Raw genomic sequence first — 16,053 nt, forward strand, 5'->3', positions numbered from 1 at the left:
AGGCAAATTTCTAACCTATTCAGGCCTTGATTTCTCCACATGTAAAGTCACAAAGATCAACAATAACATATACAATCATATTTGCAAAGAGCTTAGCACAATTTTTAGTACGGATTGACCAAGAATTGGTCATAGTTACATGAAAAATGAAGATATTTATGTTATAATCTAGATATATAAATTAGGTAATGGGTCTTGTGTTGACACTACTATATTAGATATGTTTTTCTATTTTTCTTTGGTGGTCCCACTTGGGACCCATTTATGCCTTTGCTCTAAGAGTAAGCCTGAGCAGAAGAACCAAGGGAGAATTCCCATTCAGGCACACAGCCAACCAGCTTGTGTTGGTGCTGGGGAGCATTCTAGAACCAGTGGGAGAGCAGGGTTGTGCCTACTGGCTGAAGTTCTTGTTAGATCTAGAATCCAGACCCTTGGTTCTAGGACTAGCACTTCCTATTGTATAATATGTATCTTCGTATTTCCAATGCCTAATAAATTGTAGTTACTAAATTAGTGTTTGCTGATTATTTCAATGAATAAATGTAAAAATTGAGCTGTAGGAATACAATAGCTCCGTAAAGCATTAGGATTTCCCAGTTGTCTGCTGCTGCTTTTTGCTTTTTTTTTTTTTACCTATCTTAAATAGTTTTTTTTTTTTTTTTTTTTTTAAGATGTTATTTATTCATGAGACACACAGAGAAAGGCAGGGACACAGGCAGAGGGAGAAGCAGGCTTCCTGTGGGGAGCCGGATGCGGGACTTGATCCCAGAACCCTGGGATCAGGACCTGAGCTGAAGGCAGACCCTCACTGAGGCACCCAGGCGTCCAAAATAGGGTTGCATTTTGATAGGTGACCTTTAACTTCCTAAATTGTTTGGAAACAGAAAACAGGAAAAGGGCGGTTGTCCCTCGTGACTAAAACACATTTATGTTGATGGATATGCCAGGTGCCCTGGCAGGCATCTTCCCGGTCAAGATTTAAGCTAAATTTGAGTTTGATGTCTAATAACATCTGGACTTGCATCTCAGGCCCCCCACAGGGCAAATGTGTTATTTGGGTGGGTCACGTTGTGGGGCCTTTAACTTACTCTAATGCAATGTAGGCAATGCAATGACTGGATCATTTCAGAAATATCTGTAGGCCACTCTGGGAGCACTTTTGCTCTCTTATATTGGTCTGGGACTTTCCTGTCACACTGTGGAAACCTGACGGCTTAAGAAAGTTTTTCAGATACCCACTTTGGTTGATTTCCGTATCAGAAACTGGAAGGGCAATAATACAAGGACAGGTTCTATGGGCCCTGAAGCTTTAGATAATTTTGGTGCTATATTAAGGAAATTGGCATAAAATCATAAATAAAAATTTTGATGTAAAAATGAGTGCTTATTAGAAGCAATCCTTGCAAATGGAGTCCCAAAGCCTGAGCTTCATTAGTTTCCTGTAAATGTGCCTCTGTAATACCAGAAGCAGAATTTTAAGGCTAAGGAATTTGTGCTAGACTGTTGATAGATGAGACATTTCCAAATATTTACCAGTAAGAGAAACATGTACAGGCATCCCCTGATTTTCAAAAGTTTGCATTAGGCCACTTCACTTTTACGAAAGACCTACATTAGTACCTGTTTTTGCTAACTGAAAGAAACCTGAAGATGATTTTTGCTTTTAGGAAAAAAGGCAAAAAGTAAAAATAGTGTTCGGTGTTTGTTTTGCAGCAACTGCTTATAGAAGCAGTGCACACCCCAAAACAGTGAGAACGGCCCCGCCAAGTCCCTTCCCCTGAAACCACACTCCGCATCTTAGCATCAAGCCACTGTAGTTTTTTTCTGAACGGTGTCTGAGAGCATCTGTGCCTTTCTTAATTTATTTTGTGCATCCATTAGCAAGATGTGTCCTAAGGCATGAGAAAACCTGAGAGAGGTTATTTTCGGGGGTCTGAGAATGCTTAAAAATTTTTCCATGTAACTTAATGGTAATTGCTTCTTTGATTTATGCCATTTCAGCTTAGGAACATTTTCATTCGCGTGCTTTACTTTCGGGTAGTGGGGGAAACCGGCAGCTAACTGCAGCTGCAGGGATAGACTCGGAGTACCAAGGGCTCAGAGTGCAGAGAAGTGAGGCTGTGGGGAAGACAGCAGAGAAAGGGCCACTCTAAATTAAGCATCCAAGAAGCAATCAATTATAGTTGGAACATCAGGGAACTGGGGGAGTCCTTGAGTTTATTTTACAAATTAATCAAAAGACAAAAATGTATTATTTATTGGCCATCAAAACTTTTTCTAAATACTACCCCCCTCTAGTTTTCCTGCACACTTAAAAATATTTGTTTTTTTGGCATTTTATTTAAATTCAATTAATTAGCATACATCTTAGTTTCAGATGTAGTTTAGTGATTCATCAGTTGTGTATAACACCCAGTGCTTATTACATCAAATGTCCTCCTTAATGCCCTTCACCCAGTTACCCCATCCTCTCGATTCCCTCCCCTCCAGCAACCCTTAGTTTGTTTCCTGTAGTGTAGTGAGTCTCTTATGATTTGTCTCCCTCTCTGATTTCATCTTATTTTCCCCTCCCTTCCCCTGTGATCTTTTGTCTTCTTAAATTCCATATGAGCTTGGATGATAATGATCTTTCTCTGATTGACTTATTTCACTTAGCATAATACCCTCTAGTTCCACTCACATCATTGCAAATGGTAAGATTTCATTTTTCTGATGGCTGAGTAGTATTCCAATATACATCTATATATGTAGGGCAGCTCTATTTTCAACTTTTTGAGGAGCCTCCATCCTGTTTTCCACAGTGGCTGCACCAGCTTGCATTCCCACCAACAGTATAACAGGCTTTCCCTTTCTCCGCATCCTTGCCAACACCTGTCATTTCCTGACTTGTTAATCTTGGCCATTCTGACTGGTGTGAGGTGGTATCTCATTGTGGTTTTGATTTGTATTTCCCTGATGCTGAGCGATGTGTCTGTTTTCACGTGTCTGCTGGCCATTTGTTGGATTATCTCATTTCATGCACTCATTAATGCTGTGAGGTAGTTACCTACCCTGGAGATAAGGAAGTTGAAGCTCAGAGAAGTTCACAACCTGCAAGTAAGAGATGGAGGCAGGTCTTCCTAATCTTTTAGCCATTATGCGATATTAAGGTATGTACACACACGTGCACGCACAGCAGATAATTTAAAAAATTATCAGGCCTCCTAAATTCCCATTGGCCTTTCCTGTATTTCTCAGTGTTAGTGCTAGTCCTTGTAGGTTTATTGCTCATTGGTTCCATCATTCATCTTTACCGTAGTGTAGAAGCATCTGCCTCAAGGAGACAGCAGACTGAGTAAGATGCAGGTTTCTCAGGAACAACAAACAAGGAATCAGGAAGTGGATGTGAGGAGCACACACTATAGACCGCTGCCACCACCCCCCTCTTTTTCTTTCCTCTAAGCTTGTATTTCTTTACCAGAGTACAAAACAGACACTTGCCTTTTCATTTGTATTTACATAGACAATACTTAAATAAAAACCACCAGTTGACACTCTTATTCTGCTTTTATTTATTGTCTGGCTAACTGACAAAGACACAGATGTCTAGGGTAGACGCTACCCCACCATTTAAACTGTCCTGGTGACACAGATTCCAAAATGTGCATGTTTACATAGTGCAGTGGTATGAAAAACATTTGCTTTCCTTTACTGTCCCTGACTACAAACAGGGAAAAATTAATTTCATACCAAAAAATTTGGGGCACTTTAACAATCATCCCATTTCTGCTACTAAAATAACAAAATTGGTATTACACGTTAAACTATAAAGGCCTACCAGTTTTTACAGATCTGCAAATAATCTACTTAGACATAAAAAGTTGATTTCTTCAAATCACAAAGTAAGGCACCATTGGATTAAACGTTTCTTTCAGCTTCTACTAAATAAAATGCATAGTGAAATAAATACTGAACACTGAATTTTAATACTGTAATACATTTCAATATAAAATGATATGTGAATGTTAAAATACTGTATTGCATCTTGAATACATTTATCTGGAAATATTATGGGAAAAAAAAACCCAAATGTAAGCCCTGATTTCAGGGAAGAAAATATTCATTTTTGTGATTTGCCATAGTTCAAGATTTTAGCATAGAGATTATTCAGTTTTGGGTCCAATTAGGTTGTCAACTTTCAAAGAAAGGGTATAGGTGTACTAATGAAACATTTATTTAAATACATTCTTAAACTTCTCTATCCTGGATGAATTGCAACTTTGAGTTGTGACTCAGACTTTAGGACGGTACCTACAAAGTTGGGATATACAAGGAAATTGGCCATTCTTATTATCCCTAATAAAATTTAGATCCAGAATTGTTTGGATCAGACATTTTCTGCCATATTTGCTAGTAAGGCCAGATTTCGTATTTTCTGAAGTGCATCACTAGGCTTTTTCATAGGGATTTGTATCAACTGTTGATATATGATCAAAGAATCCAAAATAAAATGATGCTGCTACTACCTGAAAAATTCCTTTTGAAAATACTTTGCCAAGTTTGTTACAACTTTGTATTTTTTTATTCTTTTTGGGTAAAGGGTCCCAAATGACTATATATGAAAGACTGATGGATGGTAGAGAAGGGGGGTCAAAACAAAGTTCTCTAATATGCTAAGCCCAGGACTTTGGCAAGGAAAGTTATAAAAATACAATATATTCAAATGGGCAACTTCATAATTTATTAGATATCCCATTTATTAGAACTCTAAGTTCTTTTGCTTTTATATAAATGAAACATTTATTCTATAAATAGGAATGCTTCTTTCAAATTTTTCTTTGGATTGATTTCTTGTTAGCACTTCCCAGTAATACATGAACAATACACTGAAACCATGATACAAAGTTTAGGTATACATACACATATGTGACCGTGCGCTTTTAAAAAATAAGTAATGGTAATTTCAAACATAATCAACCATATAAAACATCTAAATGGAAATATTTTCTTTTCCAAATCTATAGCTGGATTTAAAAGTCCCAGTAAGTTTTGTAAACAAAATCATACAAAAAAAGGGCAAGCCTGGCTCATCCCTGTGGTCCTTTCACGGAGCTTTGTTTGCATAGATCCAAGGCAAATGATTCCCCCAACAGAGTCAAGACAAATTCTCTTCATTTATAGTAGCAATCTCTCTCAACCCCCATAAACATCAGATTTAGACTTTTAGAGTTTTGCCCATCAACTTGAACCTACTTTCTTCTTCCACATTTCCAACTGGCTACCTTTTCCTGACTTTCCCTCACCATAGCTACAGAGCCTCCGAGCCTACCCCTCTGGAGGTGGATGCTGGGCGGCAGAGGAATGAAGTGCAAGGTAAGGGTCCAAAGGGCAGGTGAGCTCAGGGCAGTTGGCTCTGAGCCCCTAAACCGTGGCTGGCTTTCACCTTGTTTCTAATGGCTTTGTTCCACGTGACTGTAAACCCTGTTAGATCAATTTCTGACCTTGGTATTGTGAAGCAATGCTTGTATACACACATTTAGGAAAGATGGGAAATAAGGGAGCAAAATCTAAGGTCAAGCTGTCTGCTGAATAAGGTGTTAGGCCCTAACTTTACTTTTTGAATTGCTAAAGTTCATCTTGCCTTTTTTGTTTTTGAAACTAGGTTTTTGCACTAGACTCCATCTCCTAGACCTGTGCTGTCCAATACGACAGCCACCAGCCACATGTGATGGTCGAGCACCTGAGATGTGACTAGTCTGAATGGAGGTGTGCTTTCAATGTAGAACACACACTGGATTATGAAGACAGTACCAAAACATAATGTGACATATCTCATTAATAACTGTCATACAGATTGCAGGTTGAAATAATAATAATTTGGGCATTAGGGTTAAATATATTAAAATTAACTTCACCTGTTTTCCTTTTTTTAATGTAGCTACTAGAAATTTAAAAACTGTGTATGTGGCTAACATTGTACTTCTGTTGGACAGGTCTAACTTGAGCTTATCAGACTGCCAAGATTGGACAGCCTATAATTGAAAAATTTTATGTGAGCCCTGATGCAGCAACTTGCTTAGATGGTCTGTGGTTCATGGAAGCAGACAGAAAGCCAAGCATGCAAAAAAAGCATGGAAGCAAATAGATCTCAGGGACTTTAATATTATAGTCTGTAGCAAATAAGCAGTGAATGTTTGAATTGGTTGGTTGAAAGCTAGGACACAACTCATCTCCGCTACCTTGCCACAAAAGCCCACTGACCCCTAAGCAGCCAACACTTGGCGGGCTGTAGCTGAAGCAAGCAATAACTTTGAGAATATACAAAATATAAAAAGCTAGGTGCATTTCTTTACTGCATTCCTACCCCCCCCCCCCCCCACATATTCCCATATCACCCTCCCTTCTTCCTTGCTGCCAGTATGAAGGGAGCCAGGGAAGACAAGGGGAGGGGCGCTTGCAGCCCTCGGACAGCAACAACAGATGGAGCTCTTGGACTCCGGTGGAGAAGAGCAGGCAAAGATCACCTTGAGGTGGGAGGAAGTGGTGGGGCACCCCTTTCTCTCCGGTTGGATCCACCTTGATGGAAGAACAGACAAAGTAGAAATTTTAGTTAGGAAGCTATGATCTCCCTGTACAAACTAAAGGGTGGTTGCAGAAGTACCCACACCTCACCCTCTACGACCAAGGCTGTATGTAACTGGCACCCATGGTCGAGAAGAGGTGAGGGGAAGCAAGCAAACATCTGTGTGAACATTACGAGAGAGGGATGACCCAATGCTGGCTACCAAGTACTTGCAAAGTTAAGAACATTTTTAAAAATTACTTTTCTTCTTATCACATAGTACGTGTTTATTAGAGATTTAGAAAATATGGATGAGCTAAAACAAAATGAAAACTAACCAATGCCTGTCCTACCCAGGGATAACCATAACGTTATATAAATACTTTCCATTTATTTTCTGTATATAAACAGCTCCCTTTTTCCTTTGTCAAATAAGATCATGTATAGTTGGTATGGACATTTTTCAGAGCCGTTACTGTTTATACATATAATTCTAAGTGACACATCACATTCTATTATATAGGTTTACTATATTTATCTAATCAGTTCCCTTTTGTTGGACACTTAGGTATTCTCTAATTTCTAAAATGTTTTTTTTTTATAGTAACCATCCTAATAGGTGTGAAGTTGTATTTCACTGTAGCTTTATTTGCATTTCCCTAATGATTGGTGATATCGAGCATCTTTTCATGTGCTTTTTTGGCAATGTGGATATCTTCCTCAGAGAAATGCCTATGCAAGTATTCAACTCATTTTTTTAAAAAAAGATCTTATTTATTCATGAGAGACACAGAGATGGAGGCAGAGACACATACAGAGGGAGAAGCAGGATCCCCGCAAGAAGCTTGATGCGGGACTCGATCCCAGACCCTGGGATCACGCCCTGAGCTGAAGGCAGTCGCTCAACTGCTGAGCCACCCAGGCATCCCAGTATTAAAACCATTTTAAAAATTGGGTTTTTGTTGTTGAATCACAGGAATTCTTTATATATCCTGATATTTTTTTTATTAGATACATAATTTACAAATATTTTATCCCATTTCACGGTTTGCCTCTTCACCATTGACTGTGTTCTTTGAAAAACTATGCATATTCATGGATAAGAGTACCAGGTTTATAATCCATTCACCGTTTTGTAAATCCATGTACGTTTTTCCGAGGACCTAACAGGTTTTAGGCATGAAGCCAGGTGCTCAGATGCTGTGAGCAGATCTAGCGGGGGGGCCCATGTCTGTTGAGTAGGTCTGCTCTGGGGGGACTCCGAGGTGAGTGGTCACTGACAGATTCTTTAGTAGGCATCTCGACAGGGACTTCCGAGATAGAACCAACTCTCTGAGTCAGAGGAAGACACTGGCAGCCTGTTTACCTTGCCTCTTCCTCTTGCCATCTCAACCATGTCTTGTCTTGGGCCCACTCCTGAGGAAAAGACTCATCTGGATGTAAAGCAGTCATGTGTTGTAGAGCCCTGACCATCAGCTGACATACTGTAAGTGGTTCGTACAATGCGGCCTGGCCTGTACAGAGCTGCAGTTAGATGGCACTGTTCAGGGCTGCCTGGGGGCCCTCCAGGCGGTGCCCCATCTAGAGGCCAAGGCAGCTACAGGCACAGAGCCAAAACTGCTCGATAGCACGTTAGTTTTGTCAGAGAGATGATCCATTAAACACACAGAATACTAGAAATATTTAAAGCAAATCTACAAAAACATTTTTTGGGGGCAGTGGGCATTAATTCATCAATTTCAGAAATATTTTAAAATGCCTATTATATTTCAGGTTCGGTGCACTTGAGGAAGATGCAGTAGTGAGCAAGGCAGTTCCAGTCCTCAAGTCACATATAGTCTTAGAGACAGCAGGACGGGGAAAGGAATGTGTTCAGCTATGAAATTAAAAATCTAGCGGAGGGGGGATGGTTCTGTTACTGACTTAAATATACAAAGAGAACTTCTATTAGATTAAGGATGCTTACAAGAAACCAGGAAAAATACTTAGAGTCAATATGAATAACTCCTTAAAGCGAATTGGTTTGGTAGTGCTCCAAAAGGAAGAGATACAGGCTCTGCACTTATCAGAAAGAAGCCCCTCTTCATGCTACACACACAGAGCTCAAAGGTATCTGTCCCACGTGAAGACTTCTTTTCCACTCTTGTATAATTTTATTATATTTATATCTTTTCTTTTAAAGATTTTATTTATTTATTCATGAGAATCAGAGACAGAGAGAGGCAGAAGGAGAAGCACGCTCCATGCAGGGAGCCTGACATGGGACTCGATCCCAGGTCTCCAGGATCACGCCCTGGGCTGAAGGCAGCGCTAAACCACTGAGCCACCCAGGCTGGCCTATTTATACCTTTTTTTATTAGGCACCATCTAGGAATGGAGTATTCCACATAAATAAATGAGTTTTTCTAGTAATTACACTTTTCCTTTCAAGCAGCAATATTCTATTTACTTCTGGCATTTGTTCGTGGAAATTTTCTTCAAACACCTAATTTTTCAAATTCTTCAGCAGTGGCACAGAGCACAGTTTGACGTGTTCTTCACAATCCAACAGTACTGTCCTGTGACACAAAGTACAACTCTGTATCCCTGTCTCTTCCTTTGACCCGAGACTGCCACCTAACACATCTCGCTGAAGCCACTGATTTTTTTTTTTTAAAGATTTATTTATTATGATAGAGAGAGAGAGAGAGAGAGAGAGGCAGAGACACAGGAGGAGGGAGAAGCAGGCTCCATGTCGGGAGCCCGACGCGGGACTCGATCCCGGGACTCCAGGATGGCGCCCTGGGCCAAAGGCAGGCGCCAAACCGCTGAACCACCCAGGGATCCCCCTGATTTTGCTTCTAACCAATGTTAACTTAAGCAGCTATGAACCTGCTCTCCGGTTGGGAAACATCCAACCAAAAATTATTTAAGAACCGTGTGTTAAAGAGTCAGTAGGCTCTGAGTATGTGTAAGAGCTTTGCCTAAGGAGTGAGGACAGGCTAGGGGTGCTGTGGCAGTTATCTGAAAGGCTCAAACACTTTGTCTCCACTCATTTCTGGTTTGGGAGTTTGGTTCTAAATCTAAAGCTGTTGTAATGGGACGCCCAGGTGGCTCAGCAGATTAGCGCCGCCTTCAGCCCAGGGTGTGATCCTGGAGACCCGGGATCAAGTCCAACATCAGGCTCCCAGCATGGAGCCTGCTTCTTCCTCTGCATATGTCTCTGACTCTCTCTCAGTCTCTCTCTGTGTCTCATGAATAAATGAATAAAAAATCTTTAAAAAGGTAAATAAAGCTGTTGTAAGTCTGACCCGCCTCAGTGATCTGTGTACATTCTGTGCTGATTCTTTGTTCTAACCATTTATTGTAAAATATCAGTTTCTCTATTTCCTCTTCTTGTTCACATTTTTATTTCAATAGAGGAAAAATGATTCACTTCTCTGTGGTTGCATCATATATTTTAGCAAAACCCAAAAACAATCTAAATGTCCAATAATGGTAAGCTAAATTATTCTATGCCAATTTGATGGAATTCTATAAAATAAAAAACCATGTGATAAAACGGGAAAGTGTTTTACTAAGCAAAGTTATGTAAACCCCACCACCAAAAGACTATACTCTATAATTATAATGATAAATCAATCAGAATCATATAGATAAAAATGAGCAGAGAAACTGCTCATAATAAATGTTATGTGGTGATTTTTTTATTGAGATTATGTATCGAGAGATACCCATAATATACCCATAATCTCTAAAAGCTATAATCATATTTATTTTATTACTTTTTCATTATTTTTTTACGATTTTTTTTAAGTGCTCTCTATACTCTATGTGGGGCTTGAACTCACAACCCTGGAACTAGAGTTGCATGCTCCACTGACTGATCCAGCCACATGCCCCTAATCATAACATATTTAAAATACCAAAGCAGTTACCATAAGTTTTTGTTATGATTAGTAACAAAACTAGTAGGAATAGAAGATGTCACTATTTGTTCTATCTTAGGAAAACCCGAAAGAGGGAAGGTTGTCCAAACAAGCAAAACAACAAAATTTAACCTATTAGCAAACCAAAGTTATTTTGAGCTTGTAATGACACATTTAAATAATCGTTTCTTATATGCATTCTGGATACCTCCATTGTCTCCATCACTTGTGGATGGGGAGTTTACCAGAATTTTGATGGCTCCACATGAGGTTCCCTGTCCTGCTCCAGGCAAAAGGCCTGGATTTCCTATATAATCCTCAGTTGTATATAACCCAGGCCATTCAAGTATGAAGCTACTAAAATCCCTTGCAGAAATATACTCACTCCGGGTTTCACTTCTTGCCAGTTTACTGGGATAAGTTCTGGCCATTGGTACATATGGCTCTGGAGGTGGCAAATCAGAAATCGGATGGAAGTAGAATCTGCTTTCCCACTCATCTGAGGGAGAGAAACAAACAGTATCGTCAGTAGCAACCTGCTATAAGACTTACATAATGAAAGACCAGAGAGAATTGCAGAGATCACTATTAGTTTATGCCTAGAAGTTTAGAGAGAACTCAAAAATGATACAAATGTCGCTGATTAGCCCATCAATGACATACACTGGTCTGCAAATCAAAGCACAGACAGATCCAAGTGACTCAAATGAGTGATTAGGACCAGCCAGTTCCTCTCAGGAGCTGGGGGCTAAAGTTCAAGATCACTTTTTTCCTGCCAGTGGGCCCAGAAATAACTGAGACCTTCTCATAACAAAGGCAGAGGAAAGCTGCTTAATACTTGCAGATCACTGGGCCTCTTGCCCCAGTAAACTGCTGAGAAAGGCAGGTAATAAGAGGATAAATTACAAAAAGTGGTTTTTTTTTTTAAGAGTTCTAGAATCTTCTAGCAAATGAAGATCTTCTAAAATTTTAACCAAAATGAGACTCCAAAAATGAGAGAGAAAAATGATCAGCCTTTTTGAGAAGTAGAGGAAGGAGGATTACTACTATTCATTTGAAGTACTTAGAGCAGAGCAGTGTGCTAACAATGAGGATCACAGGAAAAAGAAATGTTAATGCAGACACACAACACACACACACACATTTACCATTTGGTTGTTGCCCTGTAGCCTGTAAATGTTTCCAAGGTCCCTCCCCCCAGAATAGCACGTTATTAGGTGCCCTTCTTTGGGCAGAATAGGGACCCCGCCTCACCTTCACCTGAAGAGTCTTGGAAGCCATTTCTAATTGATGTTGATGGTGGAGGAGGGGGAGGTGCCCCAGCGCCAGGCCTGTCGGGAGGAAGAGGAGGCCGGGGTCCACTCCTGGGACTATCTACTCCACTCCTGGACGGCAACTGGGGGGTGGCAGGCAGGGCCCGAGATGTGCTGCCATTTCTGTTTATTGGAGGGGGTGGTGGGAGAGGGCCTGGAACAACAACAAAAAGGACAACATTCAGCGCAATACCTTACATCCTACATCACTGTCGATGTGCAGTTTGAGCACCTACTGGATGCATGCCCTATTTACTAGAGCTTATGGAGAAATAGTGGAGACTTTCTAGGAGATTTAGCCAAGCAATGAACAGGTGCATATGAACACAGAACTGCACAGATGTACCCATGTATATGTGCAAAGAGTGCATACTGATAGCCAACTGGCTGTTTTGGATTTGAGTTAGTACTGAGATGAGAGATGATACAGTTGATAATCTGTTTACATGGGCAACTATATACTTTAAAAAACATTTTATAATCCTTTTAAATAGCTACTGAACTAATTAATATGACATGATACTTGTGAAATAAATGCCATTAAAAAAAGAATTGAAAAAAGACGACAGTTATGAGGTTATTTTAGGTCTTCAGAGGGACTAGGTCCTTTAAATGCACAGTAGTATTGCTAATTCCACAGGCATGCTTCTGTGATGCATATGATCTGTTCCTAGGCAGCAGTGGCACCTGGAAACCCAATTATCAACCATCCTGAGATTGGCAGGAGTTTCTTCTGGTTATTCTTCTTTGGGCAGACAAATTAGCAGAGAGCAACAAACAGCTAGTCAATGTGCATGGTTGTGCATGCTGGTGCAAAATCCAGACTGAGCAAACTGGTTACCACATGGAACTTAATTTTCTATATACAGGAGAGCACCAGATAGTCGTCTCACAGCACTCCTGCCAAGAATAAGTAGCCAAAAAGCTAATAAAAAGCACTACATAAGTATTTGAAGCCAATTTTTTAAAAAATGCAGTGGTATGGTATAACCAGAAATTTTTAAGTTCCTAAAAAATACTTTTTTGATGACACACACACACACACACACACACAAACCCCAAAAATCTATTTTGCTTGACTCATCTTCCAAATTCAGAGGCTATTTGGATTATGAGCAAATTAAAAAAAACAAAACAAAACAAACTTTAGCATTCCCAGGCAAATCAAAATGGCCTTGTAATTATTCCTGCCCTTCAGCAATGTGGCTTTGCTTGCAAGATGCTGCCATTTTATGTAACTATCACATCTTATGGTTTATAAATATAAATATCGTTTATTAACTGCAGATTCAGAATCCAGATAAAAGACTTTAAATGAACAAGCCACCCATTTGCGGAAATCCCTGCCTGGAAATCCTACCCCCAACCCCCGGTGGAGGCGAGAGGCATGGCCAGCCCTGATGCGTCTCTCAAGGAGTCTTCAGTGCTTCTGCTGGTAGGGTTTATTGCCCCATCTGTTTGCCATGGCTGGAGTCCCAGTCAGGAGGAGTTGATTTATTGGGGGGGGTGGGGAGGGGAGTGTCTCACATGCTGTAGGGTAACTCCACTGGTACTACCACATAACTGTCACTGAATGCAAACAATATTATGGGGCATGGTATTCTATAACCTGATCAACTTGATCTATCTCTTTCTTTTAAAATAAATGTTCATGTTCCTAACTCCAACCTTACAGTTCTCTTGCTCCAAACCTAGGCAAGCATAATAGAAAACAGATTACATTTTTTTTTTAAGAGAGAGAATACGAGTGCGAGCAGGGGCTAGGCTGGGGGAGGGGGAGAAGGAGAGGGGGAGATTCTTAAGCAGACTCTGGGCTGAGCACAGAGACTAATGTAGGCCTTGATCTCACAAGCTTGAAACCAAAAGTCATGCTTAACCCGACTGAGCCACCCAGGCACCCCATATTTCAATGTTTTTTTTTTTTTAAGACCATTTATTCATGAGAGACACAGAGAAAGAGAGAGAGAGAGGCAGAGACACAGGCAGAGGGAGAAGGAGGCTCCATGCAGGGAGCCCGATGCGGGACTCGATCCTGGGTCTCCAGGATCACGCCCTGGGCTGAAAGCGGCGCTAAACCGCTGAGCCACCTGGGCTGCCCTTCAATGTCTTATAATAATACTAATAAGCCATCATTTATTGAATGCCACTACATGCTAGGAATTAAGATAACCACTATACAGATTTGCCTTGTTTAATTCTTACAGCAACCTTGAGGGGTGTAGGGACACAGGGGAGGCCTCTGGTACTGTAAAGTTAAAAACCTCAATTAGGTTTTTTCAAGACTCCAAATATGTCAAAATCTGAAGCTCATGCCCCTACAATGAAGCCAAGCCACCTCGCACACTAGAGATGGCCCTTGATCACCTCTCATAGGATCCTTGTGGGAATGTAAGTTGGTAGGAATTTTCTAGAGGTCAATTTGGAAGTAGCTATGAAATTTATGGCTTACTAGCTGCATACTTACTGACCAAGATATTCCATTTTGAGGAACTAATCCAAAGGAAATATATAAAAATGTGCAGAAATATTTAGCTACAAGAACGTATTCCCTGCATTATCTGCATCAGCAAAAATCTAGAGATGGTTTGAATGATTAAATAACGGTAAATTTGTAGGATCTAATATGCAGCCATTAGAAGTCAGGTTGTACAAGAATAGTTTATAATTATATCAGATGATGCTGATATTGTTAAATAAAAAGCAAATAACCAATGGTATGTATAGTGCGATACTGATTTTGTAAACCTATATAAGACATAAATGTTTATATATGTATATATATACATACACACACACACGTCTTGAGTTTTTTTTTTTTTTTTTTTAAGTGAACTCTATGCCCAATGTGGGGCTTGAACCCATGACTACAAGATCAGGAATTGCATGCTCTACTGACTGAGCCAGCCAGGCACCCACCCCTCAAAACATATATTTTAAAAAAGACTAAAAGGATAATAAAAAATGTTATGATTATTTCTGGGTGGTGACAGGAATATAGATCATTTATGTTTTCTTTATACTTTTGTGTATTTTCCATAATAAACAGACATGACTTATGTAACTAAAAGAAATAATAAATATTATATATGTCACAGCCTATCCTATTTTGGAGGAAGATTTAATCTGTTGATTTGTCCATTTGGGAAAGCCATGCAAACAAGCTCCTCAGTCTAGGGGAAAACCATAGCTGTTGAATTAGAAGAAAACCCTGCATTTTATTCATCTATCTGTTCTTGTTTGTTCTTTGGAGAATGCTTAATGAGATGTCACGGTGGGTAGGGATTGCATTGAAGGGACTAGTAGTAGCTTCTTATGTTTGTACCCTACTCTCTGTGGCACAGTGGTTTGAAGTAACGCTTCTCAAACCTTGCAGCACCTTATAATCACCGGGGAGCCTGCCTCCAGATATCCTGATGCCCAATCTTAACCCAGACCAATGAAACCAGAGACCCTGGGGCAGAGACCCAGTGATCACAGTTTTTAAAATTCTATGGGTGATTTCAGCCCATGGTCACCTTCAAGGACTATTGGTTTAAAGAGTGGTGTTTAGGGGCGCCTGGGTGGCTCAGTTGGTTAAGCATCTACCTATTGGGCTCCCTGCTCTGTGGGGAGCCTGTTCCTCCCTCTGCCCCTCCCCCCGCTTGTGTGCTTACTCTCACTCTCTCTCTCAAGTAAATAAAATCTTAGGAAAAAAAAAAAAAAAGAGTAGTGTTTATTAGGTGCTTGAGGTCACAGAGCAAAAGCTTAACTTCTCCTAAAGGAAAAAATGCCCCATTTCCAGGCATCTTGTATATATAATAAGGTTAAATTAAAAACGTAGATGGTTCTACTGAACCCATCAATAATCACTGTGAAATAAAAAGCACCTATTATAATTAGGACAGAGTGTAAGCTCTAGGGAACCCTCACTTCATTTCATTTAGTCTCAAAGTTCCTCCCTGAGATCCAGCTTTCTCCACCCGAGGCAGGAGCACAGATGAGCTTCAGCAAGGGCCTGCGATCCCTGAAAGAGTTTATGCTTAGGAGCATTTTTATGAACAAAAGGCCTCTACCTTTATCTGATTCTCCAAGGCATCTATGTGCCAGAGATGTTAACAACAAAACGGGCTCTCATACTTGTTTTTAGTGGGCAGGGAAGTGGCCTCTAGGCTTGACAGCTGAAGACAGCAGCACAGGAAGAGTTCATTAGCTCCTAAATCGCTGCCCTTGTTGCGATCATGGATCGCTCTGTTTTTTTTTTTTTTTCCTTAAGATTTTATTTATTCATAGAGACAGAGAGAGAGAGAGAGGC

General features: G+C 40.2%; 1 protein-coding gene and 1 long non-coding RNA gene across 14 annotated transcripts in view; one reads left to right on the forward strand and one right to left on the reverse strand.

The window, feature by feature from the left end:
* Positions 1–16,053, forward strand: part of LOC125754440 (uncharacterized) — a 61,342-nt gene that overhangs the window by 10,040 nt on the left and 35,249 nt on the right. For all 10 annotated transcript variants that reach the window (XR_007408672.1, XR_007408667.1, XR_007408669.1 and 7 more), the window contains one exon: positions 13,050–13,197. This is a non-coding gene — a long non-coding RNA (uncharacterized LOC125754440). The remainder of the gene's footprint in view (positions 1–13,049; positions 13,198–16,053) is intronic.
* Positions 3,528–16,053, reverse strand: part of WIPF1 (WAS/WASL interacting protein family member 1) — a 122,329-nt gene continuing 109,803 nt past the window's right edge. For all 4 annotated transcript variants that reach the window (XM_025460235.3, XM_025460234.3, XM_025460237.3 and 1 more), the window contains 3 exons: positions 11,704–11,916; positions 10,835–10,948; positions 3,528–6,555 (listed from right to left, as the gene is read on the reverse strand). In XM_025460235.3, coding sequence (XP_025316020.1) covers positions 6,500–6,555; positions 10,835–10,948; positions 11,704–11,916 — 383 coding nt within the window. In that variant the 3' untranslated portion in view covers positions 3,528–6,499. The remainder of the gene's footprint in view (positions 6,556–10,834; positions 10,949–11,703; positions 11,917–16,053) is intronic.

The sequence above is a fragment of the Canis lupus genome, chromosome 36 (genome assembly GCF_003254725.2).
Source record: "Canis lupus dingo isolate Sandy chromosome 36, ASM325472v2, whole genome shotgun sequence".
Classification (NCBI taxonomy): domain Eukaryota; kingdom Metazoa; phylum Chordata; class Mammalia; order Carnivora; family Canidae; genus Canis; species Canis lupus.